Below are 17,718 nucleotides of genomic sequence, written 5' to 3' on the forward strand. Positions count from 1 at the left end.
TGGGGGGGAGGGGGTGGGGGTGGGGGGGAATTTGGTGTGTGCGTGTATGGGAAAGTCATCTTTATCAGAATTTTCCCAAATTTTTGGACCTCTTGCAACTAAAATAGTTAATGCATAATACAAGCATGGTATAATGGTATAAAATAACCCCCCCCCAAAAAACCCCAAAACAACAACAAACAAACAAAACAACAACAAAAACAAACCCATACAAAAAACCCCGACGACCAAACAAAAGACCCCACCCACCCCCGAACAAGCCACTTTCTTTCAACATAATGGCAAAAGACGAAGAGAAAAATATTATTATTATGATACAAAAAGCTTCAGCATCATTCTACATGACACCCAACAGTATGGTAAGGAATATATAAAAGTTGCCGAAGCATCGACGCCGCCTCTTGCCAACTAGCAGCAGCAGCAGCAGAGACATTGCAATGACAACGCAGCGACAAAGTCAGTAAGTAGAAGCATGAGAGCCCAAAGGCGTGGCGGCGACAACCGTCGCGTCGACCTCGCTCGTCTCACCGCGTCCCGGGGTGACCACTGCGACCAACATGGTGGCCTCCTGCTCGCCGGACAGTGTAGGTGCTAGAGCTAGAGAGTTCTCCGGTCCGTCCAGAAGCAACGGTTCCTTCTTCACCCTGGGAGAAACCAGCACAGCACAGCCACGCAGGGACGGCACAAGAGAAGATTTTTATATATAATATATATAAAAGTCTGAGTCTTTGAGGGCTGAGAAGCACACCCACACACACCAGCAGCAACCGCAGTGTGCTTGTTTTACTGAGAGTTTTATGGCACTGACGACACAAAAAGGAGAGCAAGGACAAAGTATGATAGACACACAGAAACAACAGAGGGAAGACCAAAAAAGTGTAGGACGTGCACGTGGCACCTTCCAACCACATACATGATGTTCTTAGTTCTCTTTTCCTTAATTATGAGTTTTACGGCACTTTCAACACAATAGGTCATACAAGTGCTAAAGGTCCTAAGGTGTGACCAGAGAGTAACAAACGAAGAGAAAAAGAAAACAGGGAGGTTAGATAAGGACGATAAATGTATGATAGGAAAGATGAAGTAAACCACACCAGAGCACCCGCCAACCATATACTGAGTATGGGAAAGCACATATCCACAGTAACAGCCATACAGAGCAGGGGAAAAGCAAGACAAAAAGACAGAAGCAACAGAGGGGAAGCAAATAATTTGTAGAACAATGGTGCCCTCCTGCTACCCATAACATTTTTTCATCAAGAATCCTAAGTTGTCAGAGTGAGAGGTCTCAGCACTAGATTCTCCGCTACTCACTAGATCTCCTATTCCACATCGTTCAGTTTTAGTAAGTGTTTTACGGCACTTGCAACACAATAAGGTCATGTAAGTGCTGAAGATTAGAGGTGTTACAAGAGAGTAACTGAAACAAAAAGGAAGGGGAGATAAAGACAATAGATGGTTGATAGGAAAGAAGAAGCAAAACCACACCAGAACACCCGCCAACCACCCACTTTCCACATCGTTATTATTGTCATTCACTTGTTCAACGTTTCAGTCATTTCTAGTTTGAGTAAAGACAAGCACAACAACACAGTAACAGCCTCTAGTCCTATCAAAACAAAACAAAGGCTGCACTGCAAGGACAACACAATAAAGAAAAATAAAGACTGCCCCGAAAGTAGTGCTGAAAAACCTAAAATAGAAAATACCTGTCTACAAGCAGAAACACGCGAAATTTCAAGATTACAAACGTGAATTGTGTAATATAGTTGTGTGATAATTAATTTAAAGAAGACTAATAAATTGGGACTATCCAATTCACATAATAAATAATATGCACGCACATTATACAAGTGTGCACATACATTATAATAGAACAAAGAGAAGAAAAAAATACACAATTAAAAAATCGTGAACACAAGCTTATTTCAAATGTGATTGACAGAAATCACAATACCCCCCCCCCCCCCAAAAAAAATATAAAAATTATCCCTAAAACATTAAAAAAAACACCTAAAAATACAAAAAAGAAGAAAGAAGGGCGAGAAAAATCACCTCTGTGCCCACAGGTCACTACGAGTACCAGTCTGGGCTTACGAACACTCTGCTACAAGGGGGAGGGAGAGATGAGAAGGAAGGAAAACGGTAATCAATCGACAAAGTATCACGAACAAAGGGGAAAAATTTCTTATAGGAAATCAGCCAAAACAAAGACTAAGAGTTTCGTTTAGTTTTAGTAGAGGTTTTATGGCGCTCGCAACTGTGTAAGGTCATATGAGCACCAGAAGATTAGAGGTGTTACAAGAGAGTAACAAACATAAAAAAAGAAGAAGGGGAGATAAGGACGATAGATGTTTGATAGGAAAGAAGAAGCAAACCACACCAGAGCACCTGCCAACTACCCACCGATAGATGTTTGATAGGAAAGAAGAAGCAAACCACACCAGAGCACGTATCACAAACAAAGGGCGAAAATGTCACCCTGGTAATCAGCCAAAACAAACAACATGTACATGAATCATCAAAACATCACACTTTCTCAGTCAACATTCAACAACAACACTATTCTTGCTGCCCAATAGAATAAATACAAAAAAACCCCACGCAGCCATTACGTTTTTTCTACTTTTTTTTGTGACTTTGTATTTTTAAGGAATGGTTGTTAGCTTCTTCGATTACTAGAGTAAAAGCACCATCTTTTCTCAGAGCTTTGTGTAAGCTAACTTTACACGATCTTTTCTCAGAACTTTGTGTAAGCTAACTTTACACGATCTTTTCTCAGAACTTTGTGTAAGTTAACAAGTTAACTTTCCACCATCTTTTCTCAGAAGTTTGCGTCTTAGTCTTCCATCAGAGGTTTCCTTTACAACATTCACCAAAGAATATGTCAGCCTCTCAGGTCTCTACACGGCTCAGGCAACACTACTTCATTGAGGAGCAGCATTCTGGTCCATCCACAGATCTTGAGGACGTAATGTTTAGAGGCACTTAAAAAAGAAGAAGAATTTTTTATTTCAATATTAATAATAATAATAGATAATAGACAGGATTTGTATAGCGCAAATCCTCACTCAACAGCAAGCTCTATGCCCTTCAGTCTATACTGTTACCCCAGTAGAACTGAGAGCATTCTGAAACAAACTCAACTTCCTGGAAAGCATACAGTGCAAGCTGTAATTTATGGGTGCTAAATAAAGCACTAACACAAAGACAAGATTTTTCGCTGTCTATGGCCGGGTACCAATTCCCACCTGGGTGAAGTGAGGAAAATTCGTGTAAAGTGCCTTTCCCAAGGACACAACGTCGGGCTTATAGCTCAGACTCCCCCCCCCCTTCCGCCCCCCAAAAACAAACAAAAACAAAAACAACCCTGCCCACATCCAGTACCCATACATCCAGCAGGGCAGGTGCCTAACATCCTGTTGTAACACTGTAATACAAACATTGAAATATTGCACTGGGAAGGTGAGAAGACATAGCACACTTTGAACGAAAATACAATATTGGAAGTCTACAGACAAAAGAAAACGGACAGTTCTAGGAATTATACCAAAACAGGACATTCAAATCTAGGATTTGGTGGTTGAAAAACAACTACGTAGTTTTCCTCCAGCGAAAAAAAAAAATTAAACAATAGCCAAAAACAAACAACCCATCCCTCTCCCAAGCTGGAGCAAAATTCTATGTGAAAACAAACGTGGTAGAGATATATATATATATATAATGTTTGTGGGACAAATGCAGCCATCCTCACCAGACTGGTTGCTCTGGGTCACATCAACTCTGTCATTGTAGCATGCCACGGAAAGGAAAACAAGATTTTAAGCAAAATAACCTCAGACAAATATTTGTACAGAACAACTTTTATGAATGCAGTCTTTTCAGGAGAACTCTTGTGGGTCATTTTTTAAAATGCAAGCTGAAGAAAGTAACAAAAGGTTCTTCAAAAGAAGTTGAGAAGTATTTTTGTGGGTATTAAAATGTTGTGTTTTTTTTTCTTCCCAATATTAGATCTTTTCGGACGAGTTCAAAGAGAAGCACTTTAAAAATAAAGGGTAGTTTTTGCAGCATGAAGCGAGCTGGCATGAGATCCACATTTGCTGGGATGAGATTCCGACAAAAATCTCCCTGAAGTGAAAAGAAGCACACTACATCAGAGGCATCCATAAACCACAACATTTCATGATTCTAAAATTCAAAAAAAAAGCTCAGACTTCGTTAAAAAGGAAATGTAAATGTTTTACACCCACAATTTCGTTCCATTATTCACGGAAATGGGGCTGCTTTGCACCTGTCTGTCAGGACTTAACTTTCCACTGGAGTCTGATTCCTGATGTTGTCGGTCTGTGTGCCCTTATTTATACAGAAATAAATTTTTCTTGGGGAGTGGGAATCATTCCAACAACTTTAGATAAAAAGCCCCTAAGACGTAACAGAAGGAACACAGAGGCAGCAACAAACTGAATTAGCAGTGGAAAAAAAACAAACCAATTGAAACGAAAAGGAGAATCAAATTAAACAAGCATCGGAATACAACTGCTAAATCAACCAGGATTTGTATCACCAACAAAACCACACAAACTTAAATTCAACGTGTCAACTCGTAGAGCTCTTCTACTTGCCATTCGCGACACAGGATTGGATTATTCCCACATTCAACATCTGCTGGTCGACAAATGTAGAGAGCCCCAGCGCCCGCCGTCTCAAACATCCATTCCTTTCCGTTCCCAGCCGGTGTCCATTTTTTGTTGTTTCTAAACACACTCAAGCCCGCCTCGGCCTCAATCCAACCTTTCTGCATGCTCTATCACGGATACCCGAACATAGAAAGTCACACTGACAAGACTCAAAGAGGGACGAGAAGAAGGATGGACAACTCTATCGACTAACACATCTTTTCCTGAGTACAATTTGCAGAACTCCATAAACTCCATGAAAAAATTGGCCTCTGTCTCAGCACGTAACAACTCAGAAATCTGGCGTGTCATTTCAGTCAGCTTTGCCATTTCAGATGCTCCAGTCCTGAAGCTCAATATGTTCACCGAAGATGCAGTATTCCAATGAGGACACACAGAGTTACCTCGATCATAGCAGGACCACATAAAATCTACGGGTCATCTTTCACCTCCATCAAATAGCCATGCTATTCTCCATCATCCTCCATCGGCCCGAACAATCAAAACTTATCAGGCCAGGCTCGGCCGTTAGAAAGGATCAAATGATATTGTCAATACCTGTCCAAGTTGCGACGATATTTTTTTTCCAAAACATTTTGGCTGGTCAAACGTCACACAATCTCCTTATTTCTCAGATCTCTTAAGAGACATTCCTTATTCCCCTTGGGACTCAATGAGTACACAAAACTTGCTGTCAGCATGAAGCAACTTTGACAACCTATTGTAGGAACGATTTCTACCCATCTATTAATTCATCATTAGAATGAAGGATTTTCACACGCCTATCATGAGCACAAAGTCCTTCCAAACATCCTTTGTCGATATGAACCAACTGTTCTTATTTATCGTTAACATGTTTAACTTTAAAGAATCTATAATTGTATGAGCCATGACCATGCAATAAACAAGAAGCACAAATTCATTACTAACACTAACACAGATTTCCTAAACTGAAGCTTAAAAAGGCAGGCAATTACATGCACACTAGGCAATACTAAAAATCGTGGTTTCTGATTTGTGTATGATAGTTTGAAATGTGCTGCAACTTTGTCTTTGGTCCGATGCTGTTCGCATCAATGTGTCAGCAACGTCCTTTAAGAGTAAAGGTCAGACTGCACAATAGCTGAACATACAACGGTAGATTGAACAACAGCTGCCTGGCACACCGGCGAACTTAATGATACAATGGCAGACGGAACACAGGCGGACTTTACAATACAACGGCAGACGGAACACTGGCAGACTTTTACGATATATGATAGCAGACTGAACAACGGCGGGCTACACAACGGCTTATATCTTTACACGGCCGGACCAGTGTCAGGCCCACTGTCCAGGTAGATAAGGTCCCAGAAGACCAGGTTCACAGAGGAGCCCGTTGAGGCAATGTTCTCCATCGGGAAACAGACAGACCCGTGCTTTCCCACCCTTGGCCTCTGACCAGCTGGAAGCTGATGGAGGTGATCATTTCCAACTCTGGGGGCTCCGGTCTCCGGGATTTTGAGCGGAAAGAGTACATTTCCGACTCCGAGGGCTGCTGTATCCGGGATTTTGAGCTGAAAGAGTATATTTCCTGATAAACTGAAGGGGAGACACGTCCTGATAAAAAGAAGAAGAGACATGTCCTGATAAAAAGAAGAAGAGACATGACCTGATAAACTGAGGCAGAGACATTTCCTGAAGAACTGAGGGAGAGACATTTCCTGACAAACTGAGGGAGAGACATTTCCTGATAAATGGAGGGATAGACATTTCCTGATGAACTGATGGAGGGACATGAGGGAGAGACTGAAAGTATTAGGGGAGGGGGTGTCTATCCTCAAAACAATACAAAGAGAGAATTCCATCAAACAGTTCTGAGCTGGCAGCAGTTGATAACAATATGTGCCACGGCGTGGTGGAATCAGGCGCTCGTAAATTTTTGGACATATAGTGTTATTGGGTAATTGGTAGCATCTGAAGGCTGATTTGTTTGCCTTGCTTCTAATGAAATAAATATTCCTTTATCTTGAATATAACTCTAGATATTTGGGTTTTGAAGTAAGTGAGAAAGTCTGGTTTCAGTGGTGAAAATAGCGAGAAAATGGCCGCCAAAGTTTGGTAACTCCAATAGCTAAAGAGTCCTTGAAAACTGAAAAATGACATGTTTTGTGCCTTTAATCAATGCTTTTCAATAAAATTCACAAGGAAATGTGTTCTTATATGGACATAAAAGAGGTTAAGCCAAAAAATAAAAATTCAATAAAAATTTCCAAACTGGCTGAAAATGCCCATTCCTATGATTTCATTATTTTGACGAGCGCCTGATTAAATCACACTGCCTCACATAAGTTTCTCTGGGCAACCCCTGACTGACTACAACCTCTTTGTTTTTGTAAAGTGTTTTATGGCGCTCGCAACTGCATATGAGCGCGCGGGACACACCTAATATTTTCAGTTGGTAGGAAATTTTTGAATTTTGCTCGGGTGGCCGCCAAAGCCTACTCTTATCGATTTAAGACAACCAAGGGATCTTTAACCTGGCCAACTTGCACACAGGCCCTCCGAGATTTTTCGCCCTTGTCCGAGAAGGCTAGGTGTAGATCTTTCCTACCAGAAGATCAGGTGTGTGGCAGAAAGACAGCAGTAAGGAAGAGCCAAGAGTAGCAGCAGAAAGGCTGTAGAAAGAGTCAGGAGCCCAGAGGAGGGGGCAAAGGAGGTGAGGAGGTGGTGGCAGAAAGTGTAAATGAAAGCAGACAATAGAACATTGCTAGAGAGCAGGAAAGGAGGTGAAAGGAGACAATTTTAGAGAAGAAAATTTTTCGGTCGCTACCCGGATTCGAACCCGAGACCTTTGAATGAGAGGCCAACACCTTTACCTCTAGGCCACGAGAGCCCCCCTAAAACCTCTGCACACTAGGGCTGGCCAGTAAGCTATTTATAGTGACAGGACCGCAGACAACAGTCTCGGGTCTGATTTCACCTTTTCACAGTCAGTGCCATGTAAACGAAACAGTCTCATGACCTACACATCCAACATCGTGCCCAGTCAAATGGAGAAAAATTACCATAGCGGTATTCATTTCACAGGCTCAGCTTCTGAAAGATAAGTTATTGTTCTCTTTTCCTGTGAGGGTTCAAAGAGTTACTAACATCAGTGAGGGAAAAATGAGCATTTTGCTGGTAATGGTGCAACTTGACCTATTCACCTCCCCCCCCCTCCCCCCGGACTGACACTTAATCAACTCTCTGAGGACATGCATTCTGGTAACAGGTAATTGGACAAATCTTGAAGATTGTTTCGGGACATTAAAAGAAAAAAGCATAACTTCGTTATATAATTCAAACACCCTTATCCATTTCATTTCATTTTATCAGAAACTTAAGTGCTACAACATGCATACTATAAAATGTGCAGATTCGCCTTACTGACTGATTTGTGCGTAGTGGTGCGAAATGAGAGGCGACATTGCCTTTGGTGTGCATCTGATGAGATGATAAGACATACGTGTCCACTAAGTTCTTGAACGGTTATAGGATTAACTCTTTAAACCCCGTCGGACACTGGGAGTATCTAGTACTAGTGACAACTGTTTCGTTTAATTTGCCGATAATTTCTTTTTGTTTTTCGGAACTATTCCCAATCCAAGTTTTTTAGTAATGACGAAGCCTTTGTTTCCGCAATTTACAAGTTGGCGGCAAGCTTAAAAGGGGTTGTAATAAGACATAGTGTACCAGGTTTAGGTGACAGCAGAAAAACGTCCAGGAAATGGTGGAAAAAACTAAGGGTTTAAAGAGTTACGAAACAGCAGAAGGAAACTGAAAACGAAACAATCTGAACTGTTCATTATTTCACCATGATCTATTCAACAGCCTCAGGTTAAAAAGGGAGAGTGACTAAGTATGTTTTTAGGCCACTATTTACACAACTTAAGAGACCGCTGCTTCGACCCTGCCTGTCAGGGCCCACCCAAGCTGAGGGGGGTCACAGCATCCCGGCAGTGAGAAAGATAGCGATACTCAACAAAACAGATATTCCCACGCGGGAATCGAACCAATGCTTTTCACTTGCAGCAGCAAATGGCTGAACCATAACATCACAGGCGACTGTTGAGCGATACAGAAGGGCTAAAGGATTAATACACTGCATAAAATATCTGACATAAGAAAATCGTCTCTGAACACTTAAATTAACTCACTGTAAATTCAACAGCCTCAGGTTACAGGGGGAAAGTAAAAAAAAAAGGGCGGCCGGGACTTAAGTTCAGAAGAAATGCTATAGGTTGCAGAGTGGTAAAACTTCAAAAAATTTTGATGACGGGTTACAGAGAAAAACATTGGGATGACATTCTAAATTTAGTAATGGGCTAACAATAAAAACCCCCAGGGCACACAGAAATAACAGACAGAACGAAAGTACCAGTGGCACCCTCCAGCCATCATTGAAAAAAACAATAGAGAAATGAAACTTAAACACCATATAGCCTGGAGAAATGAGAGATGATAGACCCATCTGGGAAATGTTAAAATAATGAATGGAGAGTTTTCAAAAGGTTACACAAAAGTCAAACTTCTATTGAAGGTATGGAACTAACCTTAGAAAAAATACTCGCTGAAAAAATGTGAAAAACTGCAAATAAGCTCTCATTTTATGTTACATGTGCAATAAATACTCGCTGAAAAAATGTGAAAAACTGCAAATAAGCTCTCATTTTATGTTACATGTGCAATAAATAAGGCCTGAAAAAATGTGAAAAATTACATTTGTGTCATGACGTGGCGGAATCTGGTGCTCGTCACTTTTTGGGTGTTAGCAACTATTGGTATAATCTTAAAGGCTGTTTATTTGCTTTGCTTTTGATAAAAAAACACCCATCCATCTATCTTAAATAGTGCATCTATCTTAAATAGTGCATCTATCTTAAATAGTGGTTGAACTATTATATTAGGGATTGAAGGAGGAGGGGGTTGCTGCTATCATTCAAGAGGTAAAATTAATGAGAAAATGGCTGAAAAGTTTGGTGACTTTAAAACTGTTAGTATCCTTGGAAACTGCAAATTTGCATTTTTAAAAAATACATTTGATCAACGTTTTTCAGTAAAATCAATGCGGGAATGTGTTTTGAAATGGACATTAAAGATGTTCAGCTCAAAACAAAAAATGACATAAAAAATGCCCAACGTGCAGAAAATGTCGGTTTCTTCAATTTCATTATTTTGACGAGTGCCTGATTTCACCATGATGCCACACATATAAGCCCACATCTATTGGAACAATAAACCTGTGCCCATCACATCAACAAAGGACATCATGTTTTGTAAGTATTATCTAAATAGATAATGAAATTTGACTGATGCCATGCTACCATATCAAATCAGTCATTCGTGGGGGTCGATTTTAGGATGGCAGTCCATACTGAGAAATTACAAAAACAGTAATTCTTTAACTTTTATACAATGGTCTTTCTGAAGAAGCATGTATTGAAATTTTCAGGCAGGACAATTAGTTTTAAAATAAATTAAGATTTTCTTTTCAAAACAACACAGTTTTATTGTGAGCCAAAAAAACATTGGGGGGGGGGGGGGGGGGGGAAAGAGAGAACAATCTGCAGAGTAAAAGTACTGCCTGGCGTGAAAATTTTGGTTCACAAAATGCTTTATTTTACCTCATTCGTTTTGATGGTTTGAAAAATTCTTATTTTAACACTAACTTCAATGCAACTTGAACTGCAATCAGCCCAAATTTCATAAAAATCCTAGTATATTTATGGGTCAAAATTGACAAATTAGTAATCATTTTTAACGTGGACTGGCCACAAAATGTACTCAGAGCCATGGTTGTTGTAGTAAACAGAAGCACATCAGCACAATGACTGTCATTTAGCACAGGGGAAAAGTGAGACAGACAGAAACAATAGCAGGAAAACAACCACTGCAAACAAGCGCATGTTTTATGTTACAACAAATACACCCTGAAATAATATGAAAAATGACAAAGAAGCCTACATCTTACTCTACAATACACCTGTATCCATCATATCAACAAAGAATCAATCAATCAGTTAGTTTTAGTAAGAGTTTTACGGCACTTGCAACACAATAAAGTCATTTAAGCGAGCCGAAGATTAGAGAGTAACAAACACAAAAAAGAAGGAGGAGAGATAAGGAAGATAGATGTTCGATAGGAAAGAAGAAGCAAACCACACCTGAGCACCCGCCAACCACCCACTCACTCAATCATGTTTTTACAAATATTACCTAAATAAATAATGAGATTGAATTGATACCGTGCTACAATATTACGAGAGTCGGGAGTGGAATTTGATTTCAAGAGCAAATCCCCCACAGAATGAACTCAGTGCAATAAGTTGTCATGGCAGTAAAGTGAAGAACATCAACAACAGAACTGTCATTCAGGGCACAAAAAAAGTAAGACAGACAGAAACGACGAAGGGAAAGAAAAGATGTTGGACCTATCTATGGTATCATACAACTATCCACAGAGTCATGGGTCCAGTGTGACATTTGAAAAGCGCAATTTTTACATCACACACATGAACCTTCGTTAAGGCCATCACACTGCGTATACATTCATCTACCCCAAGAGTCCGGAAACCATTTAGGTCATTTCAGGTCCCGCAAGCACGGTGACACGATAAATTGAGTCACAACAAAAAATAAGTAGTAGAAAAGGAATAAGAGAGAAAAAAGAGACAGAAAAGAGAGCACAAGGGACTAGCTTTGGGCAAAGAGAAGCACATGAACATGGTACCCGGTCATTGAAGCGTTTGGAAAGACAATGTCAGACAGAAACAACAAAGGGGAAGAAAAGAAGCAGTTCCTACAGGAGGCACCCTCAAACACCCAGAGATCTGGACCTATCTATAATACTTTTTTAGTTTAGGTTTTAGTAGAGGTTTTACGGCACTCGCAACTGCAAAAGGTCATATGAGCGCCAGAAGACTAGAGGTGTTACAATAGAGTAACAAACATAAAAAAGAAGAAGGGGAGATAAGGACGATAGATATTTGATAGGAAAGAAGGAGCAAACCACACCAGAGCACCCGCCAACCACCCACTATAATGCTTTCAAACAACCCAACTCCGCAGATGTTGACAATAAATAGGGGTGGTAACAATTCCCAAAGATGCACAGTGTAGCCTACTATTTCCACTCAAGTCCAAAGGCGTGCAGTCACACACGTGTGCTCGGAGTGGGGTTAGTTCAACACTTCTCAAGTTCACAGGCTTCCTCACCTGCTCAGACGTGAGCACTTGTCACTAATATAAACCATCACTGGAGACAGATGACACGTGTAGACATATTGTTATAAATAATGGTGGTTTTACTCCCCCACTGACACAATTTATTTTATTAAGGAGGCGGGCTTCAACCATGCTTGTCATGGCCAACCTGAGATACTTGTGGATATAGTAGACAGCTTGCTGAAAGTGAGAGGCTTAGGAGGAAGAAAGGCCGAATACAAAACAATCAAATGCAGTGGACTAAAGAACATAAAATCCAAACTACCCCTATGACACCTAGCTAAGAACAACCCCCAAAAAATGCCCCCTCCCCCCCTAGGGGATATAACCAGAAAACACTTCAGGGATACGTGACAAAGGAAAGACTTGCCGTGTAGACTCGAATTGTAGTTTAAAGAAAGTCAGTACAACATACTTATATTTCACAAGGATTGAAAGAGGATAAAAGTAAAAACAGAAAGAGCAGACAATACTACAAAACCCATTTACAAATAACAGGAAAGAAGACAAGTACTGAGACATAATAGGGGCACTGAAACTTAAATGGACAGACAATGTTAAAAGTTTCTTTTATGATGTGTTTTCAATAAGCTTGATAAAATTTTATTAGCCCTTTATCGGAAGAAATCAACAGTATGCTTTAGCCAGCACCTGAAAAACCAAAGATACATTGCTCTCATGTACCCATAAACACGCACCACGCAACACAATCTCACCCTCACTCTCACCATCTGCCCGTTCCATAGCACTGAATACACTTCAATACTTCAAAATAAGTCACAAAAAGAGCATAGCTCAAGCATGCAAAAGCTCAGGAGTAATTCTGGACACCTTTCACAATTATTTTACTTTGTGAAAAACAGACAGCATGGAGCCAAAAAAGCACGACACTCTCAATGACAATGTAAACGCTTTGAACTAATCCACGCTTGTCAAACAGCGTCTAAAGTAAAGCTTTGGAATCAAAAAGCAAATAAGACATTCGAAAAAGCTGTTGTAAAAATCCTGATCAGCTGATATACCAAAATCAAAAGGCTCACGAAAATAATTGTAATGGCAGTCCACATCTCACACAGGCAGACATCCAAACAAACCTCAGCAGAAAACATCAACGAGGCACAGAGTTCCCATGAGGAAAAACATCATTAACCATACTAGCATGCATGCACTAACAGAGACAATAAGCAATGGTTTCCAAGTAAAGAGAAGCACATAATGAAACAAAAATTGTCACTTAGTGCAGTGAAAGAGTAAGACAGACATACAGAATCAGCAGAGGGGCACAAAAGAAGTAGGACCTGCTAGTGGTTCCTTCCAACCACCAGTCATCTCACATAGGTGGAGAAACAAACCAACTTTAGTGGAAAACATAGAAAAAAGCACAGAGTTTCCGAGTACAAAAACATTTACGTGACAACATGAAGCGTACATCCACATGCTGAAACATAGGCCCATGCGCTTATGCGTCCGCTCGTACAACAACACAAAAGACACGACGCGGCATACTTACTTCTTGCCCCATTTGAAGTGGATGATGACGAATACGACGCCCAGTAGGATGCACAGCGAGCCGACCACCATGTAGGCGATCCCCAGGAACGGGTTCTTCCCACCCAGCCACGAGGTGGTGGAGATGATGATGCTCTTGGTTCCGTCAAAAGCAGTCACTGGGTAATCTGTCGTGACAGACACACACACACACCACAGTTAGTCACAATCATGGCACAATTGAGCATGCCATTTTTGTTTTGATTTTTGTTTTGTTTAGAGAAAACAAGAAAAAAAAACCCACTGCTTACCTAAGTCACTCTTATGATGACTAAAGAAAAGGTGAAATGTCTTAATAATTCGATTTTAAGTGAACAAAACAAACAACTGTTATACTGAAAATGCGAAACAAGTAATGGCCATTTTTACCCTACCAATATCTGGAAACCTGAAAAAAAATATTTAAAAATTACAGAGGCAAATCCTAAACCTACCACTGGTTAAGTCTGAAGCACACATCAATCTTTTGAAAATACAGTAAAGCAAAGCAGAGGCACTGATTTAATTTAAAGGTACTTCCAAAGCAGAAACAAGACCTTTCCACCTTCCCAGGATTTGCTGCAGAAATGTTAACAGGACATTCCTTTGCATTCTCCCATGACTTACTATAGAAAATGTTAACAGGACATTCCTTTGCATTTCCCATGACTTAATGTAGAAAATGTTAACAGGACATTCCTTTGCATTCTCTGTTGACTCACTATAGAAAATGTTAACAGAGCAGTCTCTTGTACACTCCCATAACTTACTGTATGAAATGTCAATGGTATAGTTTCCAGCAGGCAGACCATCATTGAAGGTCGAGCTCGTGTGGTTGATGCGCCGATAGAGCTTGCGAAACGTCGGCAGGGCGGCCGTCCTCATCCAGACGATGAGGTCTTCATTTTCATAGCCAGTGTTTTCTAGGTCAGTAGGATCCAGGTCCTGGACGCTGTTTTTCCAGTTGGGAGGCTTCGTGAAGAAGTTCCAGTCTACAATGCAGTAAAAACAGTTTTACTTTCAAAGACCATAAAGAAATGCTGTCGGCAAAACACCTAGACACATCAAAGTTACCTCTGTGGTTATACCCTTCTTAGAGCACAGAATTGTTTTGAATGCATTCCTTACATATGTCATTCGCGCAACACACTATTAACTGCAAAATGACTAACCTTGTATGCATACATACTTTACAAGCACGCAAACATTAGACAAACATGTACACACCACACGCACAGACACATCTCCAGCACAACCATAAATAAAGATGTAGTTATCAACCCAGATAAAAAAGACAAGCAGTTGATCAACATCTTGCATTACATATAAATACTGATGGGACCACCAGCTCCTTTTTCTCCACACAGAACAAACAGCACAAACAGAGAATTGGTAGGGAGTCAAGCTTTTTTAAATAAGAAATTATCAAACATACACTATTTGACCGTATCTGTACGCCCTGGGGTCATTTTGTACCCGCAGGGTTGTATTCTTTACATTTTAGAATACTTCTAGCGCGAAGATCTCTTTGAAACTTTCAGTATTTCTCAAAAAATCATTTTTTGATGAGAACCATCACAAGAATGAAAACCGTAGTTTTTCAAAGTACCATTTTTTCAGTATATCAAAATGAATAATGATTGGCAGTCCTGTATTAGAAAAAAAAAATGTACACAATATAACATGGATAGGTCAAACACAGAAAATTCGAAATCATACATCTACTGTGCCAGTGGTCTCATTTTTTTTTCTCCCTTTTTTATTTTTGCAAGATATCCCTCGAACTGCGGATCCCTCGAACTACCGAGGCCGATCCCGACAAATTCGAGCTATCCGTGTTACAACCTACATTACAAGTGTCTACTCCATTGATAAAATAAGTGTGGCCCTCCACGTAGATGGAGAATTAAAAATTGATCAACTTTTTAGTGCAACAGTAATATTTGTAATGTAAACTCAACTTAAAATAATAGATGACCACCCCCCCCCCCCCCCCACCAAATACAGATTGTATTATAGTTTTTTTTTAAAGCATAAAAATTACATTAAGAAAATGTTTTATGGCTGCACATCTCCAGCACATAACGCACCACCACCATCACCACCACATACAAGAGCACACTTGCACAAACACACACTTCACAAACATGTTACTTACTGCTCGGGTTGTTGAACTTGACATTTTTATCAGAGACCCAGGCAATACCTGTCCGGATAAGCCCGACTGCTTCAGAGCTACCAGTTGAGGGTACATATGTCAGCGAAAATGAATCTGGAAACAGAGAAGAATTTAGTACAACCCTTTGTAAAATGCTGCTGTCCCTTTTCAAGGGCTCAAGTTCAGTTAACAGACAACATTTTACATTTTTACCATTTCACATAGTATCATGTGACACCTGTCCGTTCACAGTTGGTGTAGTCGTATGTGAACTTAATTACCAGAGCATTTTCTTCCCTGTTGGGCTTCTAGAGTTTAAAAAATCACATACCATGTTGGTAAGAACTTTGGCACATCAGTGAAATTTTTATGTTCGCCACCTTGCGTGAAGTAAGCTTCAGAATGACATGGTCGTGGTATTGGGCAAAACGGGCATGGTCACTAAAATCAAGAAGGCTTGCTTCCTACTGTATGAGGTGACGGGTAAAGGATGAAATTTATTGCCAAATGTGAGTATAAGTGCTTACTGCACACCGATGAGTTCGATACCTTTTACCCATGGCACAACTCTTGCAAAATTTACGTTATTCACTTACAATAAAATTGTATAGCACCTGCTATCCCCCCCCCCGCTTTTTTATAGTGGAGGTTTTACAGTGCTCGCAACTGCATAAGGTCATATGAGCGCCAAGGGGTGGATGTCAACAGAGAAGTCCTGACAGGGAATCAGACTTACTCTGCTCACCTCTCTAGCTTCAACAGCACAAAGTCTGCTTCAACTATCAAGGCACCCCGGAAATAGCAAGTCTCAAGAGTGTGACAAACATACAAAAGAAGTAAAGGAAAATATATGACGATAATAAGGATTAGGAAAGAAAAAGCATCAGTTCCCTGTTGTAGTTCAGGCACAGTTATGAGCATGACATTGTTGGATGAGCCCATTTACAATTCTACTGTGCATTAGAACGAGAAATGTTCCCCCTTTGGGAATGGCCTAAAGACACTTCAGTCAGTGGCACCGCCCCAGGGGGTGCTACTGTCCCGTCCTCTAAAAGTTTATATAAATCTAAATAGCCAAAGCAAGAAAACTCTATAAAAATAACATGGTTTAGGTATGACGGCACGTCAGTCATATCCACATTGTACTCACACAATAGATAATTCACACAAAAAAAGAAATAGTACAGCAACTTTTATCTCCTGTTATCCGAATGTGAGGAAGCCCAACAACAGCCAAAACAAAATGTACTCAATTAAAATATAATGGTTTGGGTATGACTGCAAGCATTTCCACAACATACTCACCATAGACAACTCACTAAAAATAAAATGCTCTTGGTATGAGAGTACACCACCAGTCATTTAAAACAAGGTACTCACCATTGAACAGACTGTTGGCGATGGCCCCACATGGTGCGTAGCCGTAGGTTGTACTGTTGATGGAGACGGTTCTGTAAGGGTCACAATCGTCGTTTAGACTGCCGGGCCCAATGTTTTCCCCGTGCAGCTGGTCGTCATCCCTTGAGCGCACGTAGCGACGGTGGTTTTGGTAAAAGTTGGTCAGCCCATAGTACACATACACCGATTTCTGAAAATTCAGAGGCAGGAAATGAACAGACATGATAATGTTTGGTGCTTTTTATCAACAACTATATGACTGTGACATGAAGAGAACATTGCCACAATTTATTTCCCTTTATCCCTTCTTTTATTCTTATAATGAAAAAGATATGAAGTTTTCACACCTTTTCTATTACTCTAAAGAATCAAAAAAGTAAAAAGTGTTCAAAAGTAATGTAAAGAAAAAAAAACCCCCTTCATAAGCTAAGCAAGCATAAAGACTTGATTTTGTACAGTAGAAAAAACTGCAATGAGACACCAACAGACCTCAAACTTTTCCAGGGTGCGCGTGATCTGGCAGTTACAAGTCAGTCCTGTGTTGTTGGGGTTAGTGAAGAAATCTGCACATGTCTGCCCCCCGCCACCTGTCCGCTCACAGTTGGTGTAGTCGTATGTGAACTCCTTGATCTGGTAGCAGACACACACAAAAGGTTGTTATGCTTAAAGTATTGGCTTGAGAGAGAGAGAGAGAGAGAGAGAGAGAGAGGGAGA

General features: G+C 40.4%; 1 protein-coding gene across 5 annotated transcripts in view; it reads right to left on the reverse strand.

Annotated features, from left to right (window-relative positions):
- The window catches only part of LOC101862687 (cell cycle control protein 50A), a 33,034-nt gene that overhangs the window by 8,352 nt on the left and 6,964 nt on the right, over positions 1 to 17,718 (reverse strand). Inside the window, exons 3-9 of one of the 5 annotated variants that reach the window (XM_035972798.1) lie at positions 17,494 to 17,634; positions 16,987 to 17,194; positions 15,607 to 15,720; positions 14,219 to 14,440; positions 13,432 to 13,597; positions 3,755 to 3,783; positions 2,056 to 2,107 (exon numbers count right to left, since the gene is read on the reverse strand). In XM_035972798.1, coding sequence (XP_035828691.1) covers positions 2,094 to 2,107; positions 3,755 to 3,783; positions 13,432 to 13,597; positions 14,219 to 14,440; positions 15,607 to 15,720; positions 16,987 to 17,194; positions 17,494 to 17,634 — 894 coding nt within the window. In that variant the 3' untranslated portion in view covers positions 2,056 to 2,093. Of the gene's footprint in view, positions 1 to 528; positions 645 to 2,055; positions 2,108 to 3,754; positions 3,784 to 5,981; positions 6,233 to 13,431; positions 13,598 to 14,218; positions 14,441 to 15,606; positions 15,721 to 16,986; positions 17,195 to 17,493; positions 17,635 to 17,718 lie in introns of all 5 variants that reach the window. The other 4 variants (XR_004859234.1, XM_005110080.3, XM_035972799.1 and 1 more) reach the window with 4 other exon arrangements.

The sequence above is a fragment of the Aplysia californica genome, unplaced genomic scaffold, assembly GCF_000002075.1.
Source record: "Aplysia californica isolate F4 #8 unplaced genomic scaffold, AplCal3.0 scaffold00850, whole genome shotgun sequence".
Lineage (NCBI taxonomy): Eukaryota > Metazoa > Mollusca > Gastropoda > Aplysiida > Aplysiidae > Aplysia > Aplysia californica.